Source organism: Drosophila bipectinata, chromosome XL (assembly GCF_030179905.1).
Source record: "Drosophila bipectinata strain 14024-0381.07 chromosome XL, DbipHiC1v2, whole genome shotgun sequence".
NCBI lineage: Eukaryota > Metazoa > Arthropoda > Insecta > Diptera > Drosophilidae > Drosophila > Drosophila bipectinata.
In genome coordinates, this window is record NC_091734.1 from 4,956,093 (window position 1) to 4,969,183 (window position 13,091).

The 13,091-nt window shown below is 39.9% G+C and overlaps 2 protein-coding genes and 1 long non-coding RNA gene across 3 annotated transcripts in view; 1 reads left to right on the top strand and 2 right to left on the bottom strand.

Annotated features, from left to right (window-relative positions):
* LOC138925887 (uncharacterized) overlaps positions 1 to 13,091 on the top strand; it is a 32,380-nt gene that overhangs the window by 11,028 nt on the left and 8,261 nt on the right. Inside the window, exon 2 of the long non-coding RNA XR_011442115.1 lies at positions 9,932 to 10,490. This is a non-coding gene — a long non-coding RNA (uncharacterized lncRNA). The remainder of the gene's footprint in view (positions 1 to 9,931; positions 10,491 to 13,091) is intronic.
* Positions 2,349 to 6,334, bottom strand: LOC108130326 (uncharacterized). Its single transcript, XM_017248724.3, has 2 exons — positions 6,175 to 6,334; positions 2,349 to 3,221 (listed from the first exon to the last, which is right to left on the bottom strand). Exon 2 carries the CDS (start codon positions 3,195 to 3,197, stop codon positions 2,448 to 2,450), a length of 750 nt encoding a protein of 249 aa, XP_017104213.2. The 5' UTR covers positions 3,198 to 3,221; positions 6,175 to 6,334; the 3' UTR covers positions 2,349 to 2,447.
* On the bottom strand, positions 7,481 to 8,904 carry Scsalpha2 (Succinyl-coenzyme A synthetase alpha subunit 2). The gene has a single exon (XM_017248693.3). It carries the CDS (start codon positions 8,643 to 8,645, stop codon positions 7,596 to 7,598), a length of 1,050 nt encoding a protein of 349 aa, XP_017104182.2. The 5' UTR covers positions 8,646 to 8,904; the 3' UTR covers positions 7,481 to 7,595.

Consider the following 13,091-nt stretch of genomic DNA (forward strand, 5'->3'; position numbering starts at 1 on the left):
ATTTCCAATCGATATTAATTAATCGAATTAGTATCTAATTTATCGATTATATCTAGTCAGAATATTGAGCACCTAAAGGTTTACATTGTTAGATTCTCAATATATCCTTAAATAATCTTATATTTTATATTCTTTATTTTATATATGTTCTATATTTTATTTTCTTTTTTAAATCCAAAAATCCTATATAATCTTAAAATCTCTATATATTTTAATCTCTTTCTTATACCCCTTATTCTTTATTTTTATCGAAAATATCGAAAAGTAATCGAATTGAGTTTTTTAATAAAATAAATATCCTTCAAAGCTATTATTTATATAAATCCCAAAATATCCTTAAAAACCCTCACTTTCCTTTAAACTATCAACTCTATTAACTTTCATTCATCGCCTATAATATCGATTAATTTATCGAGACTATCGATTGGCCATCAATTTAGTCTATTTACCTGCTAGTGTAGTTGTGGAATTAATTTAGTTTAAATTCAATTTGCCATCCGGATACCTAATGGCACTTAATAATTAAGGAAATCCATCGAACTCGACAATCGCTGTGGTGTGGCATGCCACATGCCGCTCGCAGCACCGTCCTCCCCCACACCCTCCCATACTCTGAACTTCAATGGCGCGACGCCATCACACCTTTTGTGGCACTCACGCACTTGCAACATACTCGACCACGCGCTGTTTGTCCCTTTCATCCCAACTTGCCACTTGCAACTTGCTCCTCGTCCTCCTCCGCCAGCCGGAGTTCGCCTTTGTGTCTCTCCTCAGGTCTCTGTATGTGTGTGTGTGTTGGTTTTACGCATGAATGTGTGTGTAGTAATGCGTGCTTGTGTGTGGCATGTGGAAAGGGTGAATGGAGACCTTTGGGGAATATTTGGCATCCACAAAGTACGTATACTTTGGGGTCTAATTTGCGGTTGCTGGCGCAGCTCAATTTACAAGTGAGAAATTAAGATGTCGACGAAAACTTTGCCCAAACACCTTGCCCCAAACACACACACACACACACACACACGCTATAGTGGCAAGTGGAGCATAAAAACCGCAAAGTCTCAGCGCGCCACAAAGTCTGAAGTGTTAGTGGCATCGTAACCAATGCACTTTGCACTTCCTTACAAGACAGCGGTTGCCTTTTTTTAGTTTTTCTTTTTTTTTACATGTTCCCCCCCTTTTCTGGATCTCTGGTTGCAGCTTCCCTGCATTTTTTATCCTTGCCTCCTACCGGCAATCGCCTGATGGCCTTTTAATTGTATCGAGTTGGGAGTCCTTGCCTTTTTTTTCCTTTTCAAGGCTCCGGAATAACGAGAATCCGGAAGGTATTAACACGCTTTCCGGATATCCCTATGAGGCCCCTATCCATGCCCATATCTCGGCCAATTCTGATCCGATTCTAGAAAGGAGTACCTCAATCGATTTGTGGAAGGATTCTCCACCATTCTGCATCAAAATCCGAGAATAAAATATTTTTTCAAATTTTTACGATGGCCCCTCTTGGTATTCCCTTCCATATCTTCATACTTCCCCTTCCTTAACCTTGAAAACCAAAGGACATGTTGCTCCTAATCCCTACTGCCGGTGGCATAGCCAGTCAGCCCTCCCACCCCTCTGGTCTCTCTGGGAGACCTGGGAATCTGGCCAGAGTCTCGTCACCGAACTAGCCTGATGGGAATTTGATTAAAACTGCACATTAAATCCGCTGACAGCTGTCGGAAGTGGAAGGCTGGCGGAAAGGGACATGGAGTGTGGGAACAGCAACAAGGACATATTATAGAGGACATGGGATACGGGATACAGGACGCAGGACACAGGACGCAGGACGATGGGATAAAACCGCTGATGACATTAAAGTCACCCTTGTGCGGTTGTCTAAAAATTATGCAAAGACACTCTGGCAGGACCAGGACCAGGAGCAGGAGGAGGAACGATTGGCGGGGGTCTGCGGCTTCTGCTGTCACACACGCAGCGTCAGCGATTTTCGCAGAAAATTTCTCGCAAAAAGCGAAAACTCTGGAAAATTGTTTAACTGCGAACTGTGAACCGTAAACTGTAAACAGAAGGGGCAGCCCCATGGCGGTACTGGGTAGGCGGCAGGACACTCTCGATTATCCTGCCTAGCAGGTTGTCCTGCCTAATTGAATTACACTTTTCGGAGAGGTCCTTAAACTAAAACTTAAACTTGGACTAGATTTAAAGTTAAAGAGCTGCCTTATTTTTTTATTTTTAATAAAAGGACATTATAGGGTATGTCGTAGTCCTTGAATATCCTTGCTGTTGTCCTTCTTTCGGGCAGAAAACTTTATTAATTGCGACAGTAGAGTTAAAAAATAAAAAACACCATACTGTTATTGTTTCCTAAACTATTTTATTCACTTAACGATGATTAATTTTTATTGTTTGAAACTCTCTAAACTAAAACTATGATGATCGAAACTGGGGACGTTCTAGTGGCGTCTACGGCGTCCAAACATTCGCTCCCGCCGGATGCGCATCTCGACGGCGGTCCGCTTGGTAAAGTCCACCATTTGGGCATGATAGTTGCCATACATTTGCATCATGTGGCGATAGAAACGCTCCCTCTCCCCCTCCTCGAGAAGATCCTTCTCGAACTCGGAGTCGGTTGTCTTGTTGGGCTCCCGGTTCAGGCTCAAGTCGGATGTGGCCGTATACGGATAGTAACACTTCTCCTCCTTCGACGATGGCTTCACAATTTTGGCGCGGTAGGAGCGGTAGAGGGACTCCACGCTACTCCATGGCTCCTGGGTTAGGCTGCTAGATTTGCCCAAAGTACTCGGGATGTCGAGGCTGGGAATATAAGGCATTACCGCCGGCTGGAAGTCATAGATGTTCTGGATACGGGACGGTGATGAGGGACTTAGCTTCACCCGGGAGTCGCTAACCGGAAGACCGCGTCGGGCGCCACACTTGGAGCACTTGGAGCCCAAATCGTTGGTCTTTTGGGACTCGTTGTTGGATGATGATGTCTTCTCGGCTGAACCTACAGGTTTAGGTTCTTCGACCAGGGTACTGGAGCTGCCGTAGATCTTCGCGAGAAGGGTCCCCTGGGAACTAGTCTGGCTTCCGCGATGGCTTCTTTCCTTCTTGGGCTCGGGGAGCGATTCGGTCATGTCACGGCCAGACGGGGTAGGACTGGCTGTCATTTCATTGGCGATCAGAAGGTCCTTTCTATTCATTTTGGATAACTAATTTGAACTGATCTGGAAAGGGGTTTAGAAAGAGGTGGATTAGTGGAGGATTAGTTAGGGATAGGGTGTGTTAGTAAGTGGTTTATGATACTCTTAGGAAGAACAGACAACCCATTTCCTATCAAATATAGATCCCTAATTGAGGATCATATATCTAAAGGTTTGGAATATATTGTATTTTGGAGATTTTATAGGGATTACTTAGGGATATGACTATTCAAAGGTATATGATACCCCATATTAGTCTTTGATAAGTATTATAAAATATATATTTTATGATGACAGCGATAGTGCTAGTACGAGTGATTAGTTATAGTAATATTACCCCATTCTCTATCAAATATTGATCTCTACTTAAGGGATATATACTATAAAGGGTTAAAATAAAGTAATTCAGTAGGGATTTCATAGGGATTACATAGGGATATGAAGGATTAATGTATTTAATTCAATGAAATATAATTCCATAAACTTTCGATAGTAAATACTATAGAATAGGAAGTTAACAATATGAGGATAGGAAGTATATATACCATTCCTTATGGAATATAGATCCATATTTTAGAGTAGAATAGGAGAAAAGGTCTACCTTTGGTTGTTTTATAAGGATACCCTTTGTGGGGATACCTTAGAGATACGGAGTAGGAAGGGAGGATAAGCTTATAGTGTGTATAGTTGTGATAATAGTGATATAGGACAGTGATAGTAACCCTATCTACCAGATACATATATGTATAGTAATAAGGGACTAAGAGGGTAATAGGGGTTAAAAGGGTAGGGTAGATAGGGTTTATTCCCCTAATTGAGGAATTAGGTATTTGAAGTTCTTCATATAGGGAAGTAAACTATAGGAAAGTTAACTTTAACTAAAATATGATATGATATCTATAGTATCTATAGTGCAGTGTGATAGCGATAGTCCCCAACCTCCTTCTCTCTTAATACCTGAAGGGGGTATCCTAGCATATATGGATCCCTAATTGAAGAATTAAATATCCAAAGGCTTAAAATTAACGCTACTTAGGGAATACTGAGGTAGAAGGAGGATTATTATTAGAAGGAGGATTAGTTTTAGGATATAATTAGAAGTACCTTTCATTGTTGATAGAAGATAGGTAACTATAGGAAGTATAAACTATGATGTGATATCTATAGTATCTATAGTAAAGCGTGATTTCGACCTAACCTCCTTTCCTCCTAATACCAGACCTATCTCCCAAATATAGATCCAAAATTGAAGGATTATGTATTTAAAGTTGTAATATATGGAAGTTAACTACAGGATAGTTAACTATAGAAAGTATAAGCTATGATATGATATCTATAGTAGGTATCTATAGTACAGTGCTATCGCTAGATAGTGCCTAACCTCCTTCCCTCCTAATACCCGCTCTCCTATCTACCAGATATAGATCCCTAATTGAGGCATTATATAGCCAAAGCAAAGTCAATTAAAGCCAATCATCAGAGAGAGAGAAGAGAGAGCTGAAAACACTGGTAATCATTATGAGGCATTTAAGAGGTCGTTTTCAGCTCCGAAATCGAATCATAAACAGATAAAATGTCAATTGCCGTAATTGGCCAATCAGTAGAATGATTTTTAGCATGTGGGGATGTGTGGCATGCAACAACTACATGCATACATACATACATACATGCATAAGTTGCATGACGAGCATAAGCTGACAGAACTGGGAGACTCCCCAAGGCCACTCTCCCTCTAGCTCCCACTCCATCCTAGACTCTAGGACGTGCCTCACTCCTCCCTAGGATGTGGCAAGAAAATAAACCAATTTAGGTTGCAAGAGCCGGTGGAGGATTAAGGGACCAAGTTTCCAATAGTTGCAATTAAGTGCAACATTTTGGGGTTTTGTTTGCATGTGCCACACCCACCCTTGGAGCCCGCCCCCCTTTTGCCTCAAACTATCTTTATAATTTTTATTAGTGTAGTGGGGAGCATGTGTGTGCTTGATTGTGCTTGTCTGTTCATGTCTGTTCTTGTGTGTGGGCTTTGAGGTTATGTGTTTTTTTTTGGGAGAAAGTTTTGGGTGAAAGGCGAGAAAAGTTTAGTTGGGGGCAGGCTTAGTTTTTCAATTAATTTGATGGCCATGGCGGTGTCATAAATTGTACAGAGGGGGTGGGGTGTTAGAGGGTTAAGCTTTCACTCTCAGCTTGAATAGACTTGTCACTGGAGGTGGAGGATGTCTGGTTGGATCTGGTTGGTATTCCAATTGATTTGCCAATCAAAGGAGACTCTCTGCTTCTATAGCTTCTCTAACCTTTGACCTCCTTCCAGCTCCTTTTTTTTTTCTCACTTTTTTTGGTTTAATTGCTTTTCGCTGTAGTTGCGGTCAAAAAGGGACCTGCCACGCCCTATCACGCCTTGCTGCCACGCCGCATGCCATTATATCAAGAGTCACGCCACACTCCTCCACACTCCTGAACTACTCTTCAGGTGGAAAAGTGTATGAAAAAGAGACAAATAGATAGAGGAAGAAAGAGACAGAGACCTGTCCTTAATAAGGAAAATGCATTTGTGAGGAGCTCTTGGCCGGAAAAGTGCCTTCCAAACAAGGATGCTGCCACGGAATGAGGCATTTGCCAAATAGCTGCCACATGGCAGCTGCTCTGAAAACTATACACAGATATCCTCCTGCCATATAACATGAGAATATATCTCGAGAGAAAAAAAAGTGGCAGGGATGTGTGGCACTTGTCTCGAGTCCCTCCTCATCCCCCCTGCCTTTAACAGCTTCTGTGGAAAAGGTCTCCGAGGAGTGGTCGCTTTTCAGTTAAATTATGCGTTAGTTAAGCTCTAAAGTTGAAGAGGTCAGAGGGTGGAGGGGTCGCCAGCAAGTGATTTAAATATTTGTCGAGATGCCGCCACCCAAAGACCTCTGAGACCTCTGAGACCTCTCAGGGTCAGGTCACTTTATAGGGAATACAAGTAGTCTTCAATACTCACCAGTGGTAACTAGATTCCTGCTTGCTGAATAGCACTAAGCTCTTACTGAGCTTCCGAAAAAATAAAATAATTTAATATTATTTTGGAAAAGAATATACTTGACATCTAACTGGTTTGAGAGTCGAAAACGTAATGAGGTTTCGGAGTGAAGGGAACTGGCATGTTGGGATGAGTGGGGTTTCAGAGGTTACTTGGTTTGGAAAAGGGGTTTCAAAGGGAAATGTAGTTTTTCCAAAGACTACTTTGATTTTAAAACACTAACTGAGATATTAGACTATTATTTGTAATAACATTATCCTAATGCATAGATTGGGTTGGTTTTCAAAGAAAAACTAGGTAGTTTGGGTGGATTAAGGGGTTAAGATAGTGAGATGGAGGTTTTTCAAAGACTGGCTTGATTATAAGGTGCTCTATAACATTTTATAAGACTATAATACTATCGTTTATCGTACTACCATCCTATAACTCTGATTCCTTCTTTAAAGCTGAATTATTGGTATTACAATCAGGGGTTCATCTGGTATATATATAGAGGGGTTTCCCTGCATAGTAATTGGATTATGAAATACTCTATATCATTTATAAGACCATCATAGATCAAATAATAGTAATATCATCCTTTATCTCAAATATTATCCTTATGAGCTGAAATTTTAATAATATAATCTGGATTTAATCTGTAAAATATACTCGAGGGTTTTTCTAAATAATACTCTGGTTATACGATGCTATACCATATATAAAACTATCATAGACCATATGATAGTGCTATCATCCTATAACTCAGATATTAGCTCTGTTTTAAAGCTGATTTATTGATTTTATGATTAGGTTTCGATCTCAGAAATAAAGATAGGGGTTTCTCCAAAGAATACTTTCTTTATATGAAACTATATCTTTTTTAAGACCATCATATATCATATATTACCCTATAACTCATATATTAGCCCTATTTTTGAACTGAATTCGTGGCATTATAATCTAGAGTTTATCTAGAACATATATAGGGAGGTTTTTTTAAAGACTAATTTGGATATACGCTCCTATACCACATACTAGAGACTATTATATATCATATATCATCCTATATCTCAGATATTAGACTCCTATTCAAGATGAATTCTTGGCACTATAATCCAAAGATAATCTGGGTAATAAAAAAAGGGGTTTCCCTCAAGAAATCTCGGATTATAAGCTACTAAACCACATATAAGACCATATATCACCCTATAACTCAACAACTACCCCTATTTTCCATCTGAATTCTTGCCACAATCCTCCCCCCATTATAACCAACTATCCTAAATAATATTTATAATTTATTTAATTATTTGAATTATGAATTATACTGTTTCGAACATGAAAGTATTCGTGTTTCCTCCAAAACTCCATACCCTTCCTCTCCAACACGATAGATTCGTTTATTTTTTGTCAGTCTTGGGGACCAGTTTGAGGCGCACCATCTCGTTGTAGAGCGTGGTGCCCATGTGGCAGGGATTGTTGGCCATCTTGACGCCGGCCTTCTCCAGGGCCTTGACCTTGTCGCTGGCCGCCCCCTTGCCGCCGGAAATGATGGCGCCGGCATGGCCCATACGGCGACCGGGCGGTGCCGTCTGCCCGGCAATGAAACCGACCACGGGCTTGGCCTCACAGCCCGTATTGTTGGCCTTGAGGTAGTCGGCGGCCTCCTCCTCGGCCGTGCCGCCGATCTCGCCGATCAGTATGATGCCCTTGATCTCCTTGTCGGGCAGGAAGATGCGCAGGGCGTCGATGAAGCTGGTGCCGTTGAAGGGATCACCGCCACAGCCGACGCACAGGGCCTGGCCGAGGCCGACGCCGGTGGTCTGGTGGACGGCCTCGTAGGTGAGGGTGCCGGACCGAGAGACGATGCCCACGCAGCCGCGCTTGTGGATGTGGCCGGGCATGATGCCGATCTTGCACTGGTCAGGCGATATGAGGCCCGGGCAGTTGGGGCCCAGCAGGCGGGACTTCTCCTGGCAGCGCAGCATCTGCATGATCCGCACCATGTCCACCTGGGGTATGCCCTCGGTGATGGCCACAATCAGACCGATCTCGCTCTCGATCGCCGCACATATGCCCTCGGCGGCCGATGGCGGCGGTATGAAGATCACCGTGGCGTCCGGTTTCAGTTCCTTGGCGGCCTCTGCGACGGTCTTGAAGACCGGCTTGCCCAGGTGCTCGGTGCCGCCCTTGTTCGGTGAGACACCGCCGACGATCTTGGTGCCGTACTTAATGGACTCCTTGGAGTGGAAGGTGGCCTGCTTGCCGGTGAATCCCTGGACCAGGACCTTGGTCTCTTTGTTCACCCGAAGGTTGCACACCGTCTTGTCGTAGCTGGACTTGTGGCGTCTCTGCAGCAGGGCAACGGCCGCACCGGGCAGGCAACGCCAGGGGGCTGCCACCGGCAAGGACGACAACATGAAGGACGACCTCTTCAATCCCAGCGACATGGTGCTCGCTCGTCTCGTCTACTTCCGGATTTGGGGACTTGGGGCTCTCGCTGATCGAGTGCTTTCCGGTTGATTTATGAATCCAATTATTTGGGGCTGCCTTTTGGGGGGGCTTACTTTTGGGGCCTGATTTTGAGTCGAACGATCGAAACGGTAACCGAAAGTGTTTCTCCCAACGGATGGGATTGCTGTGACCTTGGATTTATGGGGCACGGTTTGCTGAGCTGACTTGAACTTTTGATCTTTTGCTTTTTTGTTGGCTGTCGGTGGGAAAATAAAAGGGTTACTAGGTTTGGTTTTTAAAAAGGGGCTATTTTTTATTAAATATTGTTAACCTTTCTTTAATAAAGACTAGTATAGAGTTCAGAGTTATAAACTTTAGAGATGGTAGATACTCTTTCATAAAAAGCTTGAAATCGTGAGGCTTTTATCGATATATCGTGTTGGATTTCCCTTTTCAGGAGTGCCCATCGCTAAGGCATGTGTAGTCTTGTACAGTCTTGGTAGAATTAAAGTGTATTCTTCTTGTTGGTGATGGAACTACTTCGATAGAAAGCTTATATCCTTAAGAGCTTATCGATAACCCAGTCCTATTCCAAACTTAATCCATATCTTGGCCAATTTTTATCCTATCCTGGAGAGGAGTACCTCAAAAAAATTGTTGTAGTTGGATTCTGCTTCAATCTGCATCAAAACCTATAAGATATATAGTTTTTTATGTCTATCTTATAGGGCAACAGTGCCCATCGCTATGCTTACACTTATATTGAATGGTCTTGCCTGAAATTTGGTCTTATTAGTGATGGAATATCTTTTCTAGAAAGCTAATAGACTTTCCTTCAGGCTTATATCGATATATCTGTGGAAATATCTGGATTTATCGTGGCAAGAGTGCCTATAGTTATGCTCGAACAATGGTCTTATAGGAGACACATTCTTTCTAGGAATACATTCTTCTTTTCTCAATATATCAATATAATGCTTATTGGTACAACCTTGCCCTAATTCCTATATATTCTTCTTAGTGATGGACCAACTTCGATTAAAAGCTTGGAGTCTTGAGAGCTTATCGATACAGTGATAAACACAAGCCTTTCTGACCTTTCTTCAAGCTACAGGAGTATCTAATTCTAATCTTGATAACTTAAACTAACTATTATTAACAGTATACTAACTATTATTGAAATTAGATCAGGAATCGAGAAGTCTTATAGTACCTACACCCTCATCCATAAATATATTTCAATTTCTTATATTTCTTTATATTTTTCTCTTTTTCATTTTAGAATTATTTACATTTTCTCTAATAAGAGCCAGAGACCTCGGAGAAATCCTTACCCTGCCTTGCCTTGCTTTGGCAGGATGTGGGCATAAATCATCATCATCATCATCATACATACTTGCTCTCCAAGATGGCTGGTCGTCCTGGTCGTGCCCCGAGACACGCGTGCAGCCTGCACAGCCTCGGCACTAAATGACTTCATCGCAAACAAATAAAATATCAATAACGTCAAAAGTGCAATAAATCATCAGAGCAGCTCCTGGTTTTTTGGTCAACGGAGCCACCCAAAAGTGGAGCAGAAAGATTCAGGACGGTGGACGGTGGAGGTGGAAATCAGGAAAGTGGAAATGTGGCATCAGGAAAGAGGCGACAACATCAGGAAGAGCATGGGTGGTGGTCGGTTGGTCGCATGGTGGCATGGTGGCATGGTCGCTCGGGCACATTTCATTTGACGCCAAAATGGAAAATGGAAAATGCAAATTGTTTGCTTGTCGCACAAAAGAATGCACAAATAGCTACGGAAAAATGGCAAAAAAAAAAAAAAGAAAATGTGTGTCTGTGGGGTAAGTAAAGTTTATGCACTTTCTTGATTCTCTTTTTTAAAAAGGTCTTTAAAGTTAAAAAAAACCTTAAAATATGATTTGAAAATAAAGAAGAGTTTTTTAAGGTTTTTTTAAAAAGAAATTTAAGATAAAATTGATAAAATCATTGTTGTCTTTGGTGATGGACCTTCTGCGATATTTTAAAGCTTTTATTAAAGATTTTTTAAAGTAAAAAGATTTAAAAATTTTTTAAACAAACTATCAAGGTTTGAAAAATTATTAAAAAAAAATCCTTTCAATTATAAATTTTAGAAGTTTCTTTTTAAATTTGTTTTTTTAGATTTTTTAGTTAAATATGATTATTTATTTTTGTTGGTGATGGACCTTCTGCAATAGTTTAAGGCTTTTTATGGTAAGAAGTCTTAAAAAATGCTTTGAAAATTATCAAGAAATATTTAAGATTTTTTTGAGAAGTTTAAGAGACTGAAGATAGATAGATAGATAGACAGATAGAAGATAGATAGTATTTTCTGTAAGATGGACCATTTAAAACAGTTAACAAATTATATTAACGATTTTTTTATTAGAAAGATTAGAAGGAAGCCTTAAAAATGTTTTGAAAATGATAAAGGGTTATATCTTCAAATTATCTTTTTTTTTTTAAATTTATTTTATAAAAATTCAAGCTAAAAATGATTACTTATTTTCGTTGGTGATGGACTACGTGAGAGAATATACGATAGTTTAAAGCTTTTATTAAAGGTCTTTTATAGTAAGAAGTCTTAAAAAACGTTTAAAAATCTTCAAAATTTATCAACACCCCTTTTTAAGATTTTTCTTAAGTTTATTTCTAAATATTTAAGTCAAAAATGGCTCTTCTTTCTTGTCGGAGATGGACTTTCTACGACGATAGTTGAAGTCTTTATCGATAGATCATGCTTGATTGCATTTGATCGTGTAATAAGGCCTTAAGACAAGTCTTTACATATCCCTGATAGAGTAAAAGCTTGAATTCCTTAACTCAACCTGACCCCTGACCTCACCTGCCACACCTCTGCCACAATTTTCCGCAACTCCCAGGAATATGTATATTTTTTTTTCGATGAATTTTCGCTCGTTTTCCTTTTTTTTATTTTTCATTTTTTCTTTTTCATTGCAAACAACGAGCCTTGTTGTTGTCACAAATTTGTCCATATAGCGGAAGGAATACCAGTGTGTATATGTCGTACTTATCCCAGATATATATTATATATATATATATATTCCATTTATGTATAAAATATGAAATATATATATATATATTTTTGCATTTTTGGATGAAAATGGTATGCATTTTCTAGCCGTTGGCATTTTTCGGTGGCGTTGACAATTTGCATTTATAAATTTCATTTTCAATTTCAGACCCAAAAAAAAAAAACAAGAAAAGAGATGGCTATACAAGATAGAAAGAGAGAGAGAGAGAGAGAGAGAGAGAGAGAAAGAGCTATGTTTAGTGTCCAGTGATTGTTGATTTTAATTTATTGTTGTTTATTGATAAAATGCTCGGTGGCGAGCATTTGGATGGCATTTGCATAAATCGATAAATAATGCCCCGGAAAGAGGAGAAAATTTAGATATTTATTGCATTTTTGGTCTCTCTATGACCTATGAACTACCCCTCTCTCTCTTCCCTCTATCCTGACCGTTGTTCGATTTATGTTTTTGCCATTTTACTTTTGCTTTTGCTTTCAATTTCCGTCGAGCATTTTACCCAATTAACTAGATTTTGTTTGCCTTTTGTTTGCATGGCGATTGCCGATTGCCGATTGGCAATTGCCAGGCATCATGGTCAGGATATTTGCTGCACCAGCCCCCCCAGACAGGAGGACAGACAGATAGACAGTAGGTGCCCGGGGCTCTACAGAGAAGGAGTAAGTATGTAGGTATGTAGTATCCCATTTTCCATTTCCCGGCAGGGCATTTGGCGGAAATCGAGTGGCTGGTGACGATCGGAGTGGAGTTACTACCAGAACGGCTAGATGGGATTTCATTTTAAAAGGTTTTTAAATCTAAAAGGGGCTTATTAGTTTAAATTAGAGTTTAGTTTATCAATTTTTATAGATTTTGAGGATAGATTTATGAGGTTAGCTTCTTGAAATAGTTCTTGACTTTTCTTCTTATAAGTAAGCTCTTAATTTTTTGGAAATATTAGACACTAAAGTGGTCTCCTTTGTTTTACAAGCTTATTTTCTTCAGATACCTTTTCTATACTCTATAGAGTATACCTATTTTCCATGGTTTAGGTTATTTAGATATATAGGATTTATAGAAAAGATATATGGGATAATTATTGGGTTTCTTCTTATAGTCCTTTTATGTAGATCTATAAACTATCTGTTGATAGTTGTAACTTTTCCCCAAACGGTGTATTATAGATAGTTTTCCAGTTTTAAAAAAGCGAACTGCTTCTCTATATGAGGTCCTTGGGAAGTACTGGGGAAAAAGATAGGAGAGGACAAGGAATCCCTATAAAAGTAATTGTTTTTAAAGATTTATGATAGTTTCTATCTTTTTTCTTGTAGGTATCTTAGTTGTCACATATCTTTTGTCTTTTAGCTCAATCAGTTCCTATAGTTCTTATAG

Bases quoted from the DNA above. Each gene is read 5' to 3' on its own strand.
- LOC108130326 (XM_017248724.3), bottom strand. From the start codon at position 3,197: ATGAATAGAAAGGACCTTCTGATCGCCAATGAAATGACAGCCAGTCCT.
- Scsalpha2 (XM_017248693.3), bottom strand. From the start codon at position 8,645: ATGTCGCTGGGATTGAAGAGGTCGTCCTTCATGTTGTCGTCCTTGCCG.